At 36.9% G+C, this 23,237-nt stretch overlaps 1 protein-coding gene across 4 annotated transcripts in view; it reads left to right on the forward strand.

The window, feature by feature from the left end:
• LOC149533426 (putative magnesium transporter NIPA4) overlaps positions 1-23,237 on the forward strand; it is a 162,555-nt gene that overhangs the window by 56,191 nt on the left and 83,127 nt on the right. For all 4 annotated transcript variants that reach the window (XM_089802943.1, XM_089802944.1, XM_089802946.1 and 1 more), the window contains exons 3-6: positions 13,601-13,691; positions 13,817-13,977; positions 14,096-14,223; positions 14,387-14,524. In XM_089802943.1, the coding sequence (XP_089659069.1) occupies positions 13,601-13,691; positions 13,817-13,977; positions 14,096-14,223; positions 14,387-14,524 (518 nt within the window). The remainder of the gene's footprint in view (positions 1-13,600; positions 13,692-13,816; positions 13,978-14,095; positions 14,224-14,386; positions 14,525-23,237) is intronic.

Raw genomic sequence — 23,237 nt, forward strand, 5'->3', positions numbered from 1 at the left:
GATGGTCCATAGAGTTGAGTTGCGCTGCAATTCAGTGCCAACTGGCAGTTGTTCCAGAAGATGATGGTGCCAATGTGGTTTCAAATCTCTATAAGCCGCGCATGAAAGATGGGGAATGCCAGTATACATACACATAAAATGTGTAACCACTAAAGGACATCCAACCATTTAATGAAATGCCAAATGTGCAATCAGCAGCTTCATCATTTTCTTTTTGCAGGCTATGCACAAAATAGCACTACATGTTATGTATGTGATGTGGAAGCATAGCAAGGTCAGGATTGGTTTGACAAAATGTACCAAAGACATGTCAATCTCGTGGTATACTTGGTTGTGAAGGTGTTTAGAGATCAACTTATTAAATTTTGGATTGATAAGGTCGCCAAGGATGTGCAATATCATGAGATATGGTGCACAACGATAGTAGCTTCTTTTTAGTTGACGCATGGGAAAAGGCAAATGTAAAATTTGAAATTATAGGCAGAGCTTCGGAGTTGTTCGACAAAATGCCTCAAAGAAAGGTCAAAAAGAGCAAATTTACAAAAAAAATTACCTTCCTGGGAGTCGGGTGTGGGCAAGAAAGAAATCATTATTTCAAGTTTGGATTCTGGGAAGAGGCAAGAATATGGTTTGAACAGACAACAGATACATTATGTTTCCTCTGCCAAAGCAGATGACACAGATGAAAAATGTGAAGAACTAGGATGGAAGAAACTAGAACAGTTTGTGCCATTACAGAAAGGATGTCAGTATCTGTATTCTCAGTTGTCTCAGGATTCTGTACAAGATGAGCTGTTTTAAGCAGATGACGAATTGCCAGACAAGGATTACTTTTCTAGTTTGCCTTTTGCCTCTTTGTTTTCAAGCTTCCAGGCAAAAGGTTTGAAGGGTACATGCATTTCTGTTTCTGCTCTGAAGGAGATAATACGAGAGATGCATTTGTATTGGATGAGGCAATGTATAAATTGTTTGGCCTATGTGCAAGCACTTCTGCGAGTTATAAAAATAGGGATTAGGTTCCACTGTCATGGAAATCTGTTTATGGTCCAGGTTCAGATATTTCAATATTGTGAAGAATTCATATCTATGTTTAGTGGCCAGGTTGGATTGGTATTTTTGGTTTGCTAGAGGGCATGCTTCTTGAATTATCAAATATGTTTATTTTAATATATCTGGCAAAGGGCATTGATATAGATATATAGGCAGATACGAGACTGCAATTATGCATTTGAGCTCTGATAATGAGAGGCCCTATTACAGCACGGGGATGTGGAACAGTGTGTGGGCATCCTCAAACTCACAATGAGATAGGAACAATCAATTGGATTGCAGTGACTCTTACATATATATGTGTGTGTGTGCGCGCGCGCGTGTGTGTAATAAGAATGGGAAACAAAGAGCATGCTTAGTTTTTGACAACAATCCTTCAAAGCAACTATGTTCTCACTGATTATAATAATTGCATAGCAATGCTACATTGTTTCACCAATTAAGTTGGAGAGGTGCCTACATGAGCTTTTGGAGAAGATATACCCAAGGTTAAACTTAAAAGTGCAGAAGACAAACTTCTTGCAGAAGAAATGGAATTCCCAATGAAGATTGCATGAAAACTTTATATGGTACTTTCCCTTTCCTAGGAAATGGAATTCAGGAAATGAGCATTGTATACAATGCAAAATCTTTAAGGTTGAGCATCGATCATGCTAACAACTCTGAAAATATGAAACCTGCTCCAAACATGATACTTCAATAATATAAATGTACAAATAAAGCATTTTCACCATGACTTAAAGCTTCCAAGGATGGAACCTATCAATTCAAGAAAGAATTTGAATCAGATGGAGCCTACTATGAGAAGAACTCTAAAAATATGTAATTAGAGCAAAAATCCTTGAGGGAAAATTGATATTAAATGGGTGTACCTCGTGATATTCATTGAAGACCAATGTAGCCTAAGAAGATGATAAAAAGGCAGAGCATCATTTTAGTGAGTGTGGACTCATGTGGCACACCATCCTACTGCTACGATTTAATGGAGTTGCAGGATAATTAAGTAGCCAAAAAACAAAAAATTTATAATGTGGATATTCTCAGTTATGAATCTCTGATAGAGATCAAATTGTACAGAGTTTTCCAAGCAAAATCTTCTGTCTGGCAAGGATAAACTATCAGCCAGGATGCTTCTCTAGAAGATGCCAAAGACTACATTGCGAGACGATTTCAGATGCTTTCTGTGTGTACTTTTCTTGGTCACAGTTGGAAGGGAAATTCATTATAAATTTCTTGGTTTGTTTGTGCAAAGTGACTTTTGTTACTTTTTGTCAAAGTTAGGAAATTGACTCTTTTGTGCAAAACTTGCGTAGTTTATAACCTTGTTCAAATTGCGCAAAAATAAATGAGTTACTAACCCAAAAATGGTTAGTTATTAAGATGCCTACAAATATAAGGCAATTTGTAATGTAAAGGAGGGAACTTTTTACAAAGAATAAACTCTGCAGAATTTTGTAGGCAAATTCATGTTCATACTTCATACTTGAAGGTTTTTGAACTAGCATATTTTCAAAAGAATAACCAAGAATGTATTTGATTCGCATGTCTTAGATGTATTCTGTAGACATTGTTATCAATTTCTGGTATGTTAAATTGATAATTCCTTTGAGTTCTTTGGATATATGTAATGGTGAAGCATGTTCACACCTTGGTATTTGGGTTAGAAAATGTTGGAGCTATTTATATCCTCGTATGCAGAGATATGTTTTCTACCTTTCATTGATTTCACATATCCATCTTATCTTGTAATTTAATCTCCTTTGCAAGTTGTTATCCTTTGGGAATTTCATATGGTATTCGTATGTCTACTATTGGGGTTTATGCCATCCATTTCTTCTAGTCTTCTATTTTCTCCTTTATGTACTTTCAAGTTAAAAGTACACAAAAATATGAAATACCCACATCATACAAGGGAGCTGCCCCTCTAAAATGACGAGGAAGGTTGCAATCTGATAGTGATCGAATCTATCCAATTGTTGGCATTGTTGTCATTTCCCATAGGGAAAACAACTATTTTGAAGAAAGCATTCGCAATGACAAATTTGTTTACCAACATGACATAGCCAATGCAGGAATTGAGCTTGATCAATTGGATGACATGAATTTTATTTTTTGGATGCATATTTATCAGCATTGAGTTTATAGAAAGAACTCTTGAACTAGAAGTCTTGACACTAAATATTGAATATGTCTTTTTTAAAATTTTATTTTGAAGTTTTTTTTGGATAGGTAATGGGTCGAAGCCTAGATTAGTTATTATTATTATTTGTTGAAATTAATTATTATTATTATATGTGCCAAGCTTGAGTAGACTTGAGCCCAAGACCTCCTAGATGAAAGGCCCACAAGTGACCATTGTGTTGCAGGCTCTTGCCTAATTTTGTTTCAAAGTTTGAAGCATGAAATATCTGCTCTTTTTTTTTTTTGCATTTTTCCAGTTTAAGTTGCTTTCAATTAAAAAAAAATTTGATTAGTGGTGAGAGTGATAGTTGAGAAATAAGTGGAAGAAGTTGAACGAAATGCAAGTACAAGTGTTTTTTCAAAAGGGTACTAGTAGACAGCAACCAAACCCATTTAAGTGCTCCGCAAAAATGCTGGAAAAATATGCAAAGGACATTTTTAACAAGAAAAGCATCTTGTCAAACTTGTTACAGTAGTAGATAAAAATGAAAAAATCCAAGGGGGAGTAGGGAGTGGCTTTGTCACATCTGGACAATTGTCTTTAGGGGTAGCTACACAAGGGTATTGTTTAATTTTTTGGGTGGCATAGGGCATGGAGCTAAATATGTGCAGAAGTAAAACAAAATGAAAATGTAGAGCCCCATAGATTGTAGATGGAAGAAGAAATGGGGGCTCAAGGTGTCTTGACACCTTTTGTAAGTGCATAATCATAATGTCAGTGACATCCATAGCTGGTAGTGTTGAAGTTGTCACAAGAGGAAAGAGGAAGATGAGTGGTGGTGAGAAGGTACGGTCAATTGAAGTTATGTTTAATGTGCAAGCACGGGAAACTGCAAATCCTTCCATTGCCTGTTCCTTTTACTCATGCCGTCCCATTTTATGTGGTTTGTTCCTCTTCAGACAAATGATCAAAGATGTAGCCTTAATTGGTCCCTCATTCATACCCCTTGGAGATTGTAAGCTACACACTACCCTACTAGACAAAGACCTTTCCAAGTTTAATTTGGCAGTGGAGGATATGAGGCAAAGTTTGATGAGGACAAGTAGCTCTATTGTGATGGATGTGTGTGTGATGTTATAGATCTCCTAATCATTCTTATTATTTTGAATTTGTGGATTGTACGAGGAAGCCTAGGTATGAAGACTTTTAATTTACCATTTTGAGAGAGGCCTTAGAGGAGTTTGGTCCATCAAATGTTGTAGAAGTGATCATTGATTCAACACTTGTGTGCAAATGAGCTGGTCTAATGGTGGAGGGTGCTTACAAGCATATCTTTTGGATCCCATATTGTTCATGCATTAAAAGTCATAGGAAAATAGATTGGGTGTAGCAAGTGGTGGCAGAATCTAGAGAAATTCAAAGATTCATTTGCAATCACCACACCTCACTTTCTTCAAGATATTTTCAAAGGAGATCATCAAACCTTTTGAAACAAGGTATGCCACATCATTTTGTTATTGAGGATGGTAGGAGTTCCTCAAACCTTTTCAGACAAGGTATGCCACATCATTTTGTTATAGAGGACAGTTGAAGTGTATGAGCCTCTATGATTGGTGATGGTGAATTCTGTTTGGAATATAAGGCCTAATTCAAGATCTACTTGAGGAAAATCCATCAAACAAAAGATCCTTCATTATGATTGGTGGTCCACTATGAGGTAAGCCATTGCTGATTTTATTTCTAAACTGTGTATTTTATTAAAAATTAAATATAAGATTGCTGAATCTCATATTAAATTTTTAATTTCAATGTGTGTGATGTTCCAGCTTTGAAATTTTCTAACATGTCAATTAACTTGCCGATTAATTCTTTTGAAATTTTTATTTGCGTTTTGTAGACATGTTTTATCTTTCATCTCACTTATTGTAGATGTCATTAGATTTTCTGATATAGACTCTACTAGTATTTGAGAGACAAGCGAGACATTTGTTAGTATGCTTGGGAAGATAAAGCAAACAATTTGGGCTAAGTATCCTACTTTGGGATCATATGAGCAACAAATTATGACCATTTTGATGTAAAAGTGGAACACAATAAAGACCACACTTTATATGGCAGCCTTTTCTCTAAATGCCAAATGTTATGCACCAAGGGATGAAAGGTTGCCTTAATGGTGTTGGGTGGATATTTTGCTATCGACAATTTTGGGTAAAAATCCAATCGCAAAATAGGATGACCAACCACAATGTGTGAGACAGAGTCTCTCCTACCTTAAAGAGAAGGCTCTCTATAACATCTTGTTTTCCCGAGTCTAAATTAACATCTGTCATACTCAAGAGTACAGTTATTACTTTGTTTCATAGGAAGACAATTATATCATTCATGTTCATGTGAATAAGATTTATTGTTAAAATCTGTTAGACAAAATTTCTTAACTATAAACATGAAATACCATGAAATTACTTCAGGAATTGAAAATCACATACCTCGGAAAACTGAGACCGAAATCAAATCGACGGTTACTTTTGCAACCACCCGGGTTAGTCCACAATACCAATTTAACAATAATACATGACGACTATCATCTAAGAACCGCTATCTCAGAATCAAATGATATTTACAATTAAATACCATTATATAAAATTAGGGCATCACATACCACTGTATCAATTAGGACATTGTTTACCTTCGGTTCATTTAGGGCTTCTGATACCGCTAACTCACTTAGGGCTTCCGCAACCATAGATTCAATTAGGGCTTCCGATACCACTGATTCAAATAGGGCTTCCAATACCACAGATTCAAATAGGGCTTCCAATACCACAGATTCAAATAGGGCCTTTAATACCACAGATTTAATTAGGGCTTCTGGTACCACTGTATCATTTAGGGTTCCAGTCATTTCTCAATCAATTAGGGCATTAGATTCCTTTCCCTCCGAACATTTAACTGTGACAGATTCTTAGGATTAGAAATATGCTTATATTCAATATTCGTATAAATGAAAAGCAATCCATGAATCTATCTCTTGCATCGAGGTGTAAAATAATGGTAACAATGAAATTAACTTAATTCAATCTTACCTCATAAATAAAAGTGATAATACCTGGTTCCGATAAGCAATTGACTGCAAAGCTTATCTCTATCTGATGCACCACTGACATCTTGGGGAGAGGTGGACATTGCTAGGGGCTTAACCACCCAACGTCGGACCAAATCTTATCACCTCATGATCTCTAATGAGAAAGGCCCTTCCTACCCGGAACAGACGGGCACATCTTGCCATCCACTCGGCTTTTTGGTAATTTAACATGCAACTTGGTTGTAGGAGATCACAATTTATGCATAAGTTATTAATTAATTCATATTAAAAATGATAATCGTTGTTATATCATATCTGATATTGATTCATATTGATGATTCCTTTCTCACACCTCATCATCCATCTTCTTGGTTACACAGCCGGGTGAGTTCTAGGTATTTAGAATTCTCAGAGCAGACGACTCTTACAACCATCATTTCACATTCTATGATTATGTTTTTTAAAGATCTCAAAATTGATAACATTCTTGACAACATTCTTTATGAGTGGAACATGCATGAGCCAATGCATTATTTATTTAATTTTGATAACATTCTTGTTTATTGTGGATTCTCGGCACCTCCTCACCTATTTCAGGCCATTAAGCTGGTGACTCCCTGGTGCTATCAGATTAATGTGATACTTCACATCTTCACCATAATGAATCAAGAAAAATTATCATTTTACATGTAAAGAGGAGGGCAAGATTATATGCTTAATTCAGTACAAGGACGTCGTCAGACTTTATTTATCAGTGCTATATTATTCAATAGAAAAAGGACAAATTAAGAGAGATGCAACGACCTTATTGCTTAAGTCAAGGAGGTAGCTTCTTATGCTATTACAAAGGGAAATGATGAATTGCAACACCAGCTATAGTTATAAACTTATGTTAAACAGGAAGAAAGATGTGACAACGATGTTACAGAATGTATAAAATCCTTACGTGTCTTTGCTCGACTGTATAAAGCCTCGTGCATAAGATGAATCCGCTAGTTGTTATTGAAAATTCGTGGCAAGTGATCTCAGTCGGCTAACATAGTATGCACATACGAATGGTCTCTACAAATCGAGTGTGCTCAGAGGGAGTTTTGAAAACTTAAGGAGCTTGAAGGCTAAGAGAAGAAAGATGGCGGATAGACGATAAAGGAATCCATAATATAGAATAAGCTATACTCTATGGCTTTAGAAAACCATTCAAATTTCACTCAGATCGATTTTTAAAATAAAGTTGAAAATAATTATACAATTCAAATTGTCAAAAAATTAAATTGATCTCCATGCCAAGTGTTATCGTTAAAAAAAAAAAAAAAGAATATTAAATCGAAAAGAATAGAGTTCGAAAGTTATAATTTGAGAATTATAATAGTTGAAATGTTATTATAATTCAAACGTTATTAAAATCTTATATGTACTTATAAACATCATTTTATTAAATTATTTAATTTTAATGGTTCCAAATCATTTTACATTATATGCACGTTTATAAATATTAATTAAAATAATATGATGAAAGATATATTAAAATCCTTTGAGATATGTTTTATGTTTTAACTCAATTATTTTAATTAAATTAATTATTAATAACTCATGTGGTTCCAGAGATGTGTCCTATTTCAAATCGCTAGGTCCTCTACTTGTTTGCCCAGTGATGGTGATGCCCTGCCTAATTCTTTTCTGACAATGCTTCCACCCCTTTGACATGCTCCCTGCAAGGAATTTCTTCTTAAATAAAATTACAAATTATATAATCATAAATAATCAGAACAGTTAACCTTTCATCTTAATTCCATGAATTTGTGAATAACGATCAACTAACATGTCATCTTCACTTGAAATCATAACGACCATCTTACCATTTCGCCGGATTATATCAAATTAAACTGCTAATTGACTTCATGCGAACCTCAACGGCTATATTTCAAGCTAGGTCAAAAATTGGGATGTAACATACCATTCCCTATGTGGTTCATTGTCCTTGATGAACTTGAAATTGCAACGAACATTATAAAGGAGTATTTTAAAATTGGAATGTAACGTACCATTCCCCTTGTGGTTCATCGTCCTCTATGACCTCTGCAATTGAGACACAAAGAATATTCCACATACAATATATATATATATATATATATATATATATATATATATGATATCATTTCTCAATTGGCTTAGAATGAAAATCATAATCGAAACTCAAGTTCCATTTTTACTTTAAAGTTTCCAAAAAGATACATGGTAACATAAAATTGAACACGTACTCACTTGAGTTCTTTTTACCTTACTTGTGGTTTTCATAGCATCATTTGAGTTGATTCTTTTTTCATGTTCCTATCATACTCATGCAGGCACTCACCATATCATTAGTTCGATTTCATACTGATATCTTCATTTAAGAGAATTTTCAGGGTTCAATGACGGTAAATAAGATAAGCCTTCAAAATTGAAATTCTTCAGCTAGCAAGTTCTAGATCATAACTTAAATCACTTATACATACCATTTGGCATAAGGCACTTATTAATGGGTAGATCATCCTAGTAAACTTACAGATCACCTGAAAAAGATTATTAGATCCAAGTTTTTCCATTTATGTAATTTCGGCCTCTTTGCCTATCTTATCACAAAAGCATTTCATTATAACAATCATTTCATGATAGAATATACACTTTGTCTCCAAAGCAATATACAACAGCTGAATATGTAAAGTCAACATTGTGTCAAAGGGTAAAAACATGATATACTATGCAAGATCATCATACATAAGATTCTCATGAGTAACTCATCATTTATCTGCAAATATTTCCATACCTGACTACACTTCTATCAAGAGTTGGAAACAGTGATACTGATAAACCTTCACTAACTCAAAGGCTAGCTAGAAATGTACTTGTTTGGCTCTAAGACTGGTCATACTTCTATATGGAAAAGCTCTACAATTAGGGCACAAAGACTCCTAAAAGTAAGAATAACTTAACTATTTTGCGAATTAAGAAAGAGATATAAGCTATAGACAAAGCTTCTAGCTATACACTTCCACAATTGCTCCTAGTTAAAGCTTTGGCTTCAATTACTTCTTAACTCTTTTTATATTCAATTCACAAGATACAATTACCTAGAACACAAGATAACATGAATCAAAGGTAACTTAGATGAATTATAGACAAAGCTTATAACTCATACAAGTGACAATCTCACTTAATCAAAGTTAAATATCAAATGCTCCTTTGCATTTACTTTCTCTCAAAATAGTGCTACACAAACAAAGTTATGTTGGCACAATTTCTCCAGAGCTCTCTTGCATGAAGATAATGATGATTTTTACAATGAGGGGGCACTCCTTTATATAGGCATAGGAGTTGAGAAAAAGATGGAGGAAAAAGTGGAAGCAACTCAACCAACTTTGACCCGGTCTAACTAAAAGAGAAATAATTGGGTTACATGCAAGTGCACATGCAACTCGCATTACATCTTTACATGCACATGCAACTTGCATTACATCTTTACATGCAATGCATCCTCTCCAACTACAAACATGAAAGAAGAAGCAAAGAAGATGGAAGAGAAGGAAACAATCCTAGGGATTGTTCTGAAAGGCCTTACACTTGACGATGCTATCCCGGATGATAACATGATTGGGAGTTCTTTGTTTTGTACCGCTACATTCACCTTGATAACCATGGTGTTGTGTCTTTTAATAACCTTCGACTTTGATGAATTGTCCGTTGTTATTTGAAAACTTGATGTGATCAAGCTTTTCTCGCTCAAGTTGTCGTGAATTCTCCTTTGTAGATTGACACATTCTGGATTCTTTGACACTTTGAAAACCTTCTTGACGATGTCCAGATGTAAACTCGGAATAACTTTCCATCAACACCTTTAACTCTTTTTTTTAATAAAAAATTTGAAGTAAAGTGCTTGTCGCATGGGAATGCGTGCAAATGAGAACTTTTGACTTTTAAAAAGTGATTTGAGCTTTCAAGATGTCATTGTACGAAAAATGGATTGCATGTAAATGCAACATGTAATGAGGAATGGAAAGTGAGATGACATGCAAATGCAGATGGAGGATGCACTTTACATGCAAGTGTAGATGGAAGATGAGGTGCGAAGCACAAAAAGATGTAGAAACATGTATTTGCTCATGGAGGCGCCAATGCATATGGAGAGATGGAAATGGAAAATGGAAGAGGGATAATAATTATCATTTAAAAAGTAACATTTAAATGAGCATTGGATTTAAAAATAAAAAATTAAACTGAAACTATATAGTTATATAGTCACTTTAAGTGAAAAATAAAAAAGTAACTCAACTTAATATTATAAAAAAAAGTGCACTATAGTCACTTTAAGCGAAAAATTTAAAGTTAAATTAACTAAAAAACATAACAAAAAGTGAATTTAAGTTATATTTTTCAAAAAGTGAAAGTCAAATAAAAAATATAACATGATATTTTAAATTTGTGCTATTGTATCAAAAAGGTCCACTTTTGAGGCACTAAAACAACCATAACACTTAACTGAAAACTCCGATTGAGCTCTAGGTTAGACTGAATCGAAGTGAAAACCGAAAGCCATGACATGAGCAAAACCAAAGGACTAAAAACCAACAAGCACAAACTCAAAAGCAAAGAAAAGGATGATGAAGGCTTCAAAAATCAAGCAAAGGCTTGACAAAAAACAAATCAAAAAAGACTTAACGAAAGCCTTCAGTAAAACAATTTGATATACGAATTGAAATTGATTGATCAATCAACATTAAACAATTGAATAACTTGGAGAAACGCAAAGCTAGCTTGAAAAGTTTCGTCCTGTTACCAACATTTTGTGGTGACAAAATGCAGGACAATAAATGGGATGACAAAGGTTCTAGATGTGTTTACATGGGCTATTAGTAAGATGCATCCAGAGGATTTCAATACTTTGTGCACATTTCCTTGACTTTGCAAATCTTTGTGGTCCTACTTTAAGTAAACCTCAGGTGAGGCTAGATAGAACTATATTAGCTCAAATTGACTCTATTGAATGGTGGAAATGACATGAGAATGATACATCACAATTGATGATTATTGCCACTCCCTTTCTTGCATAGGTTTCTAGTTTCTTTATTGCATAGAGGAATTGGTTGATATATGGCTTCATCCACTCCATCAAGAGGAATATATTTTTATCTTTAGAAGTGTGGATAAGCTAGGGCCTTGCATAGTACTCTTCAACTTTAGGCTCACCAGTCTCCAGAGTATTGACAAGATCCATCTTTACGGTAGGATGTTGATCTGCAAGACGATGACCAGGTTGATGAGGAGACACCAAAGGTATTGGATGGGATTTCGTTTAATGAGGTGAACTATTAAAGTGGCGATAACATAGAGGACTTTGATTTTGAATCAGTGTTGGGAGAGGCAGATTAGGGGTAGGAGTATACTTTGTTATTTTTGTATTTTGATTTTCATATCGCAATTGAAAGTGAAACTATATGGCAGCAGTGTAGCCCTTGGGTATTTTGTTACAAGTTTTATATATATGTGTGTTGTAACCATATTTTAAAATTTTATATGAATTCCTGTATATTTTATACAAAACAACCCCTGCCACCCCCGCCCACTGACCCCACCGACCCTCATCCCTCGTCCAAGAAACTTGGGGCAACCTTGGTAACAGTCTCATGGCAATGCTAGTTTCTTTCACAATGTGCTCACTGTTTTATTACAGACAAAACTGTTGGTTGTGATCAGGCAGCAGCAGATTTGAAAGTGCCAACTGCTGAGGCAAGGTAGTCAACACTGTGATGAACTGAACATTAAACAGCAGTCACCAAAACAGCGGGGCAGTTTGCAAATTGATATGGCAAATTTGGAGAAATCAGTGGTTTCATTCTGTTATGTGAAAGAACAGAAGGGAATGTGAACTTTCACAAATTTTTGTGCTTCATCTTCACATAGGAAGCTTCTAGTGCATGGAATGATCTCTTCATAAGCATACTAGTATTAGAAAGGTAGTGGATGAGTACCTAGGAGCTTGGAAATGTATTTATACATAAAGCAGAGTAGGGAGTACTCAGTTCCAGTTTATTGATATAACTTAAAGGAGAATAGAGCAGTTGTGAAGTTGTAATCACTCTTTGCTTTTGTTTGGCAATTGATGTAGTTAACTTGAATATGCTATTGACGTCTGCCACCTTGTTGTTCCTGCATTAATGGAGATTTTCTAGGATTGAAAAGCTGAGTATGATTATTTTGTGCAATGTTGAGTTCATTTTTTCTAACCGTACACACACTCTGAGTAGCTTTCAAGTGCTTTTAGATAGTTTAAAGTTCAAACTACATCAAGCAATTTTAGTTATTCATAATTTCCTAGCTAACTATTTGGTGAAATTGCAAATCACATAGATTCTTGCATTCGTGCAATATCTGGTATCTTAAGTAGTTGATGATGGCACTTGATAGGGGTTGTTTTGAAATGGACATTCGTGCCCCTAACATTTTAGGATAGTATCTACATTGATGTTGTGCGGGACATTTTAGGATAATATCTTCATTGTTGTTGTGCAGGTTACTTACCTTCTTTCACAAGAACATATATACCACAGTTTTTGAGTACCTGTGCCTCCTGCAATTTCTCAAGCTTCATTCTGCTATGTCTTTAATTTTTCTTCATCTGTGCTTTTAATTTTTGAGAAAAAGATTAGGAGATCCTGTATGAATCCTTCATTTATAGTTCATCACCTGAATTTCCTGTGCTAGGGTTTTTATTGGCCAGGGATCAGTTTGTGTCTTAGCCTTGGTAGGACAGATCTTACTCCCATAGATTTTTTTACATGAGCCATTTCCTATTTTAGATTCATATTTTGGTAACCACACAATGGCGACACGAATGTTGGGAGTATGTGGCATAGATATTCTTAGATATTGTTGTCGGTAATTAAACGAAAAACTAGATTGAAACAATATTAGACTGTCTGGTGAAAATGAAAATGTAATAATGTAATGAATTAAATTCAAAACTGAGGGGATGCCATTTCGACTGTGATAGGGAATTACTGTATTACGTTGAAGAATATATTGCATCTCCTAGTTCCTTGATTAAGGTTTTCTTATAGTTGGTCTACTTGGTGATCATACTGGTAGCCTTCTGGTGGATTCATCTTAATTGAGTGCTGATGTCATGGACTCACTTTGTCAGTAAATGAAAAATTAGTTTTAGAGAGCAAAATAATATTGTTGTTATTGTTATCTGCTAGTCAGTTCTATTGTGGTTTCAGTTGGCTTGCTATGGAAGGAAAAATGCTGCAGTTTGTGTCATTGAGGACTAATTAAGCCCCCTTCTTAATGAACATGGATAATCTCTACAGTGATTGTTGGAGAGGTTGCCAACTTTGCAGCATATGCATTTGCTCCAGCTATTCTTGTAACTCCTTTGGGAGCATTAAGCATCATTGTCAGGTACGGAAATACATTTCTTAATCTCGCTGAATTAGAAAAAAATCTGTTTTAGAGAATAATCTATAACCACAATTAGTAAAAGGAAATTGAGATAACTGAATGTTTCGTATATTTGTGTTGTACAGCGCAGTTCTTGCACATATTATCTTGAGGGAGAAACTGCATGTATTTGGCATTCTTGGTTGTGTTCTTTGTGTTGTTGGATCCACGACAATTGTTTTGCATGCTCCTCAGGAGAGGGACATAGAGTCTGTCAAGGAAGTATGGAATCTTGCTACTGAGCCAGGTAGTTGCTCTATTTTTTTGCCACTCCAATACTTATAGTATTATTTGAGAAAATTGCAAACTTTGAAATCCATTTTTTTTCTGATGGGTTTCCAGTATTGTTATTTTTTTCTGGACAGCTTTCCTGTTGTACGCGTCTTTAGTTATAGCAGTGGTTCTTGTTCTTGTTTTCCACTTTGTGCCACTTTATGGTCATACACATATTTTGGTTTACATCAGCATTTGTTCACTTATGGGATCACTTTCGGTAGGTCGTCCTAACATTTCTTGTAAGTTCATTTTATGATTTTTATTTAATAAATGAATGTCTGTCTTTTCTTGCTAATCTTGAGCTTGTTGTTAACCTTACAGTTTTTACTTTTGTTTATTCACATGAATTTTCATATTCACATGAATTTTCATATTCACAGGTCATGAGTGTCAAAGCATTAGGAATTGCTTTGAAACTTACATTTTCAGGGATGAACCAACTAATATACCCGCAAACTTGGTTATTTGCCTTGGTTGTCAGTACGTGCATTCTTACACAAATGAATTATTTAAACAAGGTGATTTTCTTTTTAATAATTGTTTCTTTTTTTGATTCTCTATTTTCACTCAAATGATGGAAACTAGGTTGAATTACATGAAACATTATTGTCGCTGATGCAAGTGGCATATTTCTGGTAGGAAATTTGCTGCATGTTCTGTTATGTCCCAATAATTACTATTAGTGGTTACCGAGCATTTGTTTTGTATGATGTGAAATTGTGCTCAAATGTTTGAACCAAACAAGAATACTAGAGCTTTTGATGCTTTTAATGTTACAAGATGTCTGCCGCTAAAATTGGTTTGGAAGGAGGAGACTAAAGACAAGTATAATAGAGACTTTGGAAAGATCAATGTGTTTAATGAATACGTACATTTTAAATGTCATTAAGTCAGTAACAGTTGCATGATTTTGGCCCCATGCTGAACTAGCCAATAAATTGTTCCTACTTGCAATTTGTGATTGAAACTTCGGAAGGGCCAAACATCTAAAATTAATACAGAGAATATTAGGATGCTTTTTTTCAGATCCATATTGTTTAAGTTGTGGTGATTGAGGAAACGATGCTAGACTGCCAGAATGCACTAAGGACACAATAGGAATCTCTTACAGTGAATGCATAATTCTGTTAGATATTTGATGGCAGCACGTCACTACAGAGGGAGATATGGAATGTAGCTGCCATTTTCAATAAAATACAGAAGTCAACTGAGGGTCATGACAGACCATCCCAAGACAGGGTTGGACTTTGATTAGAGAAGGGGCCTTGTAGAATGGTTACAGTACACACAATGAGTTCAATGTTACTAGTATCAACATAAGAAACCATAACCAATGATAAGCATACCAATTACTTGTGAGGGAAAGTAGTTATCTTTATTGATTGCCAAAAATAACAAGTACATTATTCATGTTCCAATGTTCTTAAATAGTACTCGGTTGGTTAGGGAGACCAACTGATGCATCCCCTCGCTACCTAACTACCCAACCCCAAAACTACTATCTTTAATTACATTATTGTTTTATTACGCCCTACATTATCCCCTCTAAAACAGAAGTCATCTTCCAGACGATTATCCAACAAAAACCAAAAGAAAACTAGACTTCAACATGCAGGGTGGGAGGACGTCCCTAAACTTGCACATTGCCGCAAAAGCTGTAGATCTTGTTCTACTGCCATTTGTTTAGCTCAAACTCCTTGTAGCAGTTGCAAGGTTTCCATCCTATCCTTTTCTGCTGATGCCAATTTCTCTTCTCTTGATGTCAGTTTCTCTTCTTGAGCTCCTCTCTCAACTTCCCACTTTTCTTTTCGTCTTTTTGTCAACTCCTTTTCCTGCTGGAGTTCCAGGAATGTCCCCCTAAATGCCTCCTTCATTTGAGAAAATGCTTGCATGAGGGGTGGCTGCTCCATCACTATAGGTATGGTATGTTCGACCTTCCATATTTTAGTTGCTTATCCATAGCGGCCTTCACTCTGCATAAGTAAGCTTTAATTTGTAGGGCAATCTTTCATCATAAATGCCACAAGGGACTCTACTGCTCTGACAATGGTGTTCAATTTCTGCCCCTTAACCTCTTGTATGATCTCCTTAGTGGTTTGCTCCATCACCTACAAGTCCATAAGGAGTTTTTCAGCCCTATCCTCCATCGAGAGTGTCTTCACTCCGGTCTCATCCAGTCCCAAGTGCTTACTCTATGCTTCCATCTTGTCTTCGTTTTCCATCTTCAATAAAGTCAGTGTTGCACTCATCTCAAACTTTCCAAGCAGCCTATCTGCCCACTCCAACAATATGTCCTCAAAATCTGTCGCCTCTTTTTCGGCTCCAACTCCTTCCATGTGCTTCCCACTGGTACTTTGTACACCTTTCTTTTTTGTAGATTTCACCACCAAAGCAATAAGGTGAACCACTTCTATGCCCTCCGGTGTATTTATCTTCATACTATGTGCAACTTTATTGTTGCATCGAAGATCCATCACCTTAGTCAGAATCAACTAATTTGGGGAGATCAAATTCACTACTGCTAGAAGGGAAATCCGTTTAGTGCTCCACTGAGGGATTACCAACCCACCTATGTTTGCTTCATTGGACACTGTACGGTCCTGTGCCAGCTGCGTACTAAGTCCCTTATCCTCAACCTTTGTATGACCCTCCCCCATGTTCTCCATGCAGACTGCCTGTGTGCAGTCTCCTCTCATGCTTGCCGTACAAACATCTTCCTTGGAACCTTTTGTATGGGCAGCTTGTGTGTGACATTCTCCTTCTACCATGCTCTTTGTATGACCATCTAGTGTACGACAATTCTTCTCTGTCATGTCTTCCGTATACAACTTGTCTTCGGTACCTACCTATATGTGGATCTTGGGTACAACTCTCAGCAATGGTCCATCTATTGCTCGCAGGGATGTGACATCTGTAGGTGTGCATTTCATCTGAGTTAGGTACAATTCATCTTCATCAGAGTATGAGGAGGAAGATCATGTTTTTATATGTTTCCCTTCATCTGGACTCTCATCCTTTTGGTCTTCTTTTGCACTCTGAGTTTGAATGGAGGCCTCCTTTACCAGTTCCTATCATTTTTTTCTTCCGTGGTTCTCCACTACTCATGCCAAAAGGTCAATGTCAAACTAGTATGCCATAGTGGGCTTGTAGGTTTCTACCCTATTTGCTTGTATGAATGACCTCATGTGCTTTGGGGCTACTTGCATCCAAATGACTTCCAAGAACAAGGTTATTGCATGAGGCATGTAAAATGCTTTATGGTTTAACTCCAGAAATCCCCTTAACCATTGTGAAAGAAGTAGGCCCAAATTTAAATTCTCCCTTCAACCCATTCACTATCGGCTACATCTAGATGGCAATGTCTGATTTTCGGCTCCTACTCGTGAGTTTTTTTTTAACCAAATCCACAATGCACCTCCACTTATTTGCTATGAAAATTTTCTTCAAACCTTGGCTATTATTCTTGCTCAAATTACTGTCCCATTCTTGTTTAGTGAGATCATTCTTGCACATTAATCCGAGCCATTTTTTCTTTTCCTCCATTGTCATTTTGGTAAGGGTTTCTGCTAAATCTTGCCCTCGGTTAGGCACCCCCAATACTTTGTTTATCTCCTTTGTAGAATACAAAATGGTAAGAGTTTGCTGAAAATATTGGATCACTAATTTATGCCCCTTCTTATCATATCCGACAATCATCATATGTACACAGGCTCAAATTCTTCTAATAAAAAATGGGCATAAAAATGATTTATTTGCCTTTGCTTTGCGTAATATCTCCTTTGCTACACTTATTTTTCGACATTCTTCCACTATATTTTGTATTCACTTCCTAGCACACTTTCAAATGTGATGCTGGCAGCTAAGATTTGTTCCTTGCTCTTCCCTTTGTCCTTTGTGGCAGACACCATTTTCCTTACCTGTAGTGCCTTGTTTTTTTTTGAATCAACTACTATTCTTCTACTTGGGTTACCTATGCTTGTCTTCACCATATTGTAATTTTTTTCAAGTCTCTAGGTAGCCTTTGTTCCACTTGATGTACAACCTTTTTTTCATGTCTACATGTCCAACCGTACAATCCCTCTTTTGTATTATCCGTACCCTGTACGAATCCTCTTTTTGTGATTCGTACAACACCCCTCTTTTGTATTATCCATACCTCGTACGAATCCTCTTTTGCTTCCTATTGTTTCCTCAACCCCTCCTTTTGTGCAACATTTCCTTGCCCTTGTATGGTGTTGTAGCTTGATGTTCGTACGCACGGAATTCCTTGTACGAAATTCTTGCTTGCTAGTTTATCCACATACAGAAAATTCCCCTTTCTCCTTTGTACGATAACTTTCTACCTCCGTACAAGTTTGTGGTTTGATGTACGTACACTGTACGAAATTCTACGTATTGATTTATGGTTTAATGTTTGTACGTCGTATGGATCCTTGCATACAAAGTGATGAGTATACTTTTGTTTTAATGTCTATACGTCGTACGAAGCCTTGCGTATAGAATGCTGTGTACAGGCTTGGTGCCTCCTTGTATATGGACCTTTGCGTATAGACGCCTGCATCGGGCTTGGTGCCTCTTGCTTCCTTGCTCTCTCGTGGGCACCTCCTTATAATGCGTTTGTATTCCCCTGTATTGCTTTTATCGTCTCTTTTTTCCAATTGTTAAATAATTTTTTTTTCTATATATCTTTTCCCTATTTTTCCTTGTATTTTATACAATTGATTTTCTTCTTCTTTTATTTCTATGGAATGGATATGTGAAGTCTCTTTCCACTCTTTATAAAGTTTCAACTTGAACCATTACTAGGGTCTTTTAAAGGGGCGATAACTTTATTGCTCCATTTGCCCCCACTTTTGTTATTTTGTATGGTCCCAATCATCGTACTTTGAACTTGCTGAGCTTTATATGATTCTTGCCATTGAGCTTAAGTACTAATTGCCTTGGTTGACAATTCCTTCGTTTCAAATGTTTGTCAAGCTAGAATTTCCTTCTATTTTGTGCTATCTCTGTAGTCCATTGCGTCGTCATTCTTCATTCATCCTATTTTATTAAGGAATTGAGTCTCTCTTGTAGGCTCTGCATACCCCCCATTCTGTGCTCAACTGCCACTCTTAGACTTGGTACTATATATTCTACTGACATTACAACTCCTGCCTGTACATTAAGTGGAAGGGGGTTTGGCCTGTGGTGGCTTTATAGGTAGTTCGATATGCCCATAGTACCGCGGGAAGCCTCCCTTTCCAATCTTCTTTTTTCAACTCCACATGTCTTGTACAAAATGGTTACCAATACTTTGTTTGTAGCTTCGACATGTCAGTTCGCCTTGGGGTAGTAATGAGTGGAAAAAGCAAGGAAGATCTTGAACTCACCTGTCATTGTCCTGATCACGTGATTCACAAAGTGTACTCCTCGATTACTTGTTATTTGTAGGGGTATGCCAAACCGAATCACTATTTTTTCATAGAGAATCTGGTCGGACTTAGTGCCGTATTGTCATGAAGTGCCTTTACCTCCACCCATTTTGTGAGGTAATCCGTTTCCACCACTATATATAGACATCTGTGAGTGTTGCTAGGAGGGAGAGGTCCTACAAAATTTAACCCACAACGTGCAAATAGTTGTTGAGGTTGTGAGGAAAAGAGTGGCATGAAGTTCCTTTTGAGGGGTTTGTTTGCTCTTTGGCATATATCACAACTTAGCACCCATTCCGGAGCATTTGCATTAAGTGTAGGCCACTAGAGTCCGACGAGTAATACCTTTCGAGCTATTGCATTTGGTCCCATATGGCCTCTCGCCAGACCTTCATAAGACTCCCTCAGCACTCCGGGATCTCATCTTCCATCTCCTTAGTATTTCATTTGGCCCCATTTTATATAGTAGTTCATTAATAAGGTGGAATGTCTTATGTTTCAATGCGATCTTTCTTCTTTCTGCAACTAGCATCTCTTTGGGAAAAGTGGACATTGATAGGTACTGGCTCGTATCTTCATACTAATGTGGTAGTACGACGATTTGGAATAGATGCGCATCTGGGAAATCTTCATTACTTCGTTTCTTGTAGGTTTTCTTGACTTTGTCGTGGACAATTGATTTGTAATTAAATGGCTCTTTCCTAGACAAACTGTGATTTTTAAAGTAAACTCTCGAAGTAGTATTAGCCACCTACTTACTCTTCCTTGAATAATAGGTTTGTTAACCAAGTAAATGAGAGCTTGATGATCAACAAAATATGTGAAAGGAGTGGCTAATAAGTAATGTCTAAATTTTTGAACTGCGTAGACCATACCTAGAGCTTCTCTCTTCATAGTGCTGCAGTTTCGTTTTGCTTTTTAAAGTAGTCAACTTGCAAAGTACACTGGGTGGTCCAATCCCTCTTGTCGGCGCCTATTGCATAGTTGGAAGCATTCACATGGACATGAAACTTTTTGTTCCAGTCTAGGTATATAACAATTGGCATTCCGACTAATCTCCTCTTTAGTTCCTAGAAAGCCTCCTCCCGTTCCTTCTCCCAGACAAATTGTTCTCCTTTCCTGGTTAGTTTTTCCAAGGGTAGGGATACTTATGCAAATCCTCTTATGAACCTCCTATAGTAACCCACATTCCCTAAGAATGATTTGATGCCAGCCACTTCTTAGTGAGCCTCCATGTTAATGACTGATATTATAAAGATCTGTTTTCAACCCTTCTTTGTATACTATGTGACCTAAAAGCCTTCCTTGAGGGACCATGAATCTGCATTTCTTTGGATTTAATGCTAACCTTTCCCTTCGACATCGCTCCATGCATTCTCCAATGGTTTTCAGGTGGTGCTCCTTCCTACTGTAGATTGAACAGTCATCTAGAAAGGCTTTGAAATTCCCTACTGACATTCCATCAAAGATGTGGAGTATGATTCTTGGGAATGTGGCAGGTGTGTTGCATAGTCCAAATGGCATCTTGTTGTATGTATACACTCCATCTTCCACTATGAATGTGGTAATCTTAAAACATTTTGAAATTCCCTACTGACATTCCATCAAAGATGTGGAGTATGATTCTCTGGAATTTGGTGGGTGCGTTGCATAGTCCAAATGACATCTTGTTGTATGCATACGCTGCGTCTTCCACTATGAGTGTGGTTTTTAGTTTGTCCTCTTCTGCAATGCTGATTTGGTGATACCTTGAAAACCCGTCCATGAAGGAGTACATCTCATGCCTAGCCACTTCTTCTAAAATGTTGTTAGTAAATAGAATTGGAAAGGGGTCCTTTATTGTTACCACATTTAGGCATCTGAATTCCATGCTGATTTGGATTTAGATGCCATCTTTCTTCAAGCATATAACTATGGGCAACATCCACTCACTATTCTAGACTTTGAATATTATGTCCGCATCAAGCATCCTAGTGATCTCCTTTTGTACTATGGCCACATAGTTATTGCTTATTTGATAGGGTCTCTTGTGCATTGGTCTTGATCCAAGTACGGGAGGTAGTTGATGGATGCACAGTTCTGGTGACACCCCCTTTAAGTCCTTGTACATCCATATGAACATGTCCTTATATTCAAGAAGATTCTAAAGGCTGCTGTTTTCCTCCTCGAAATTCATCTTTTCCAGCTTAGCCTCTTCATATTCCATTTCTCTGTCCTCAAAGTTGTGCCCCAAGGTGTCATCCAGGGTGGCCATACCCTCCTTGTATTCCTCATAGCACCTTGGGTATTCCTCCAGAGGTTCTGTCTTTTCTTGAATCTACAACATATAACATTTTGGTTGGAAAACTTCATAGTCCGCCATTTGCCAGTGAAACGGACCATTGATGGAACTTGTTTCATCCTCTGAGCATTCTCCTAGCTATAATATACCTTCTTCATCAGGCTCGACTCCCTTGCCATCTTCTCCCTCGACCTCTAAATTAGATGCGAGTTCCTGACTTACAATTTGATTCTTCAAGTCAATAGTATACTTCTGTCCACCTACTTCAATGGAAAGGGTATTCTTCCAGTTGTGATTTGCCTTTGCAGTGACCAACCATCCTCTCCCTAACAATGCATCATTACCATCCTCTCCCTAACAATGCATCATGTCCCTTCTTTTCTAGAGAAATCACCATGAAATCTAGGAAGAATTGTTTTGTGCCAATCACTACTTTCTGTCCCATCAAGGTCCCTATGGGCTTAATTCCATTTTGATCTGCTCCTACTTCTAGAATGTGTGTGGCCTAAGAGTTGGTTTTTCGAGAGCCTTCCGAGTCTCCCTTGGAAGGACATTAACACTCGAGCCTTTATCCACAATAGTGTTTGTCAAACTTGCACCTCATTATCTCCATTTCTACCACAGCAGGTGTGCTTCCCATCCCTATGGTAAATAAGGTGTTTGTGTCCTTCCCTAATTTTGCTTTCTCCTTTCTGTCCTCCTTGAGAGTTCTTCCTTATTGCTTCCTCCTTGTGTTATTGCCACCCTTAGCTGAGGAAATGTTTCCAATAGGCCGACAATCTTTACTGGTGCAGTGGCCACTAGTACTTGTTGCATGATGTTGATTTCTGATACAAACCTAGAGGAGGGTTTTTTAGAATTTCTTACTTTTCCTTCCTTTGCCATGGAATCTTGGATATTATCCCTCCTGGCTTCCTCAAATCTTCATTTCTCCTTGCTTGCATTAGGATGTGTGAGCTTCTTGGCTTGCATTCTTATGATGGCTAGTACTTTCCTTTCAGGTTTGGCAATCTCTAGCATGTTCACGTCTTTTTGTCTTGGGCAGTTGACATCCTCATGATTACCAGGTCCGCACCAGTTGTAGGGCATCCCTCCATTTTTTCTTCCACTCTGATGGTCTTGACCAAAATGTACCCATTCATTGTAGCTCCTGCATTGTATCATGGGACGCCCACTCAAATCATATTGGATTTGGCTCCTGGGTGTATTATTGTTGCTACTGTTATTACTTCCCCTCTTGTTGTTTCAATATCCTCTGAGTGATGCATCAATGTTTGTGTTTCGTGGATGAGTGGAGGGTTGTGTAGATTGTTCTCCTTGTGTAAAGAATCCCTGAGCATTCCGTGCCTTCAACTTATAGGGACAATCGTTAATTAAATGTTCCAATACCTGACATATATCATAGAATACCATCCTTTGGCATTCGTTTTTTTCTGTCCTTCCTTTTCACAATCAGTGCACCATAATTCCTTCCCTTCTTTCTTGCCCCCCTTGTCATTTCCTTTATCATTCTCATTATGTCTTTCCTCAATGCCTCGA

The sequence above is a fragment of the Cupressus sempervirens genome, chromosome 10 (assembly GCF_028749045.1).
Source record: "Cupressus sempervirens isolate cs-2001-9-10 chromosome 10, ASM2874904v1, whole genome shotgun sequence".
Taxonomy (NCBI): domain Eukaryota; kingdom Viridiplantae; phylum Streptophyta; class Pinopsida; order Cupressales; family Cupressaceae; genus Cupressus; species Cupressus sempervirens.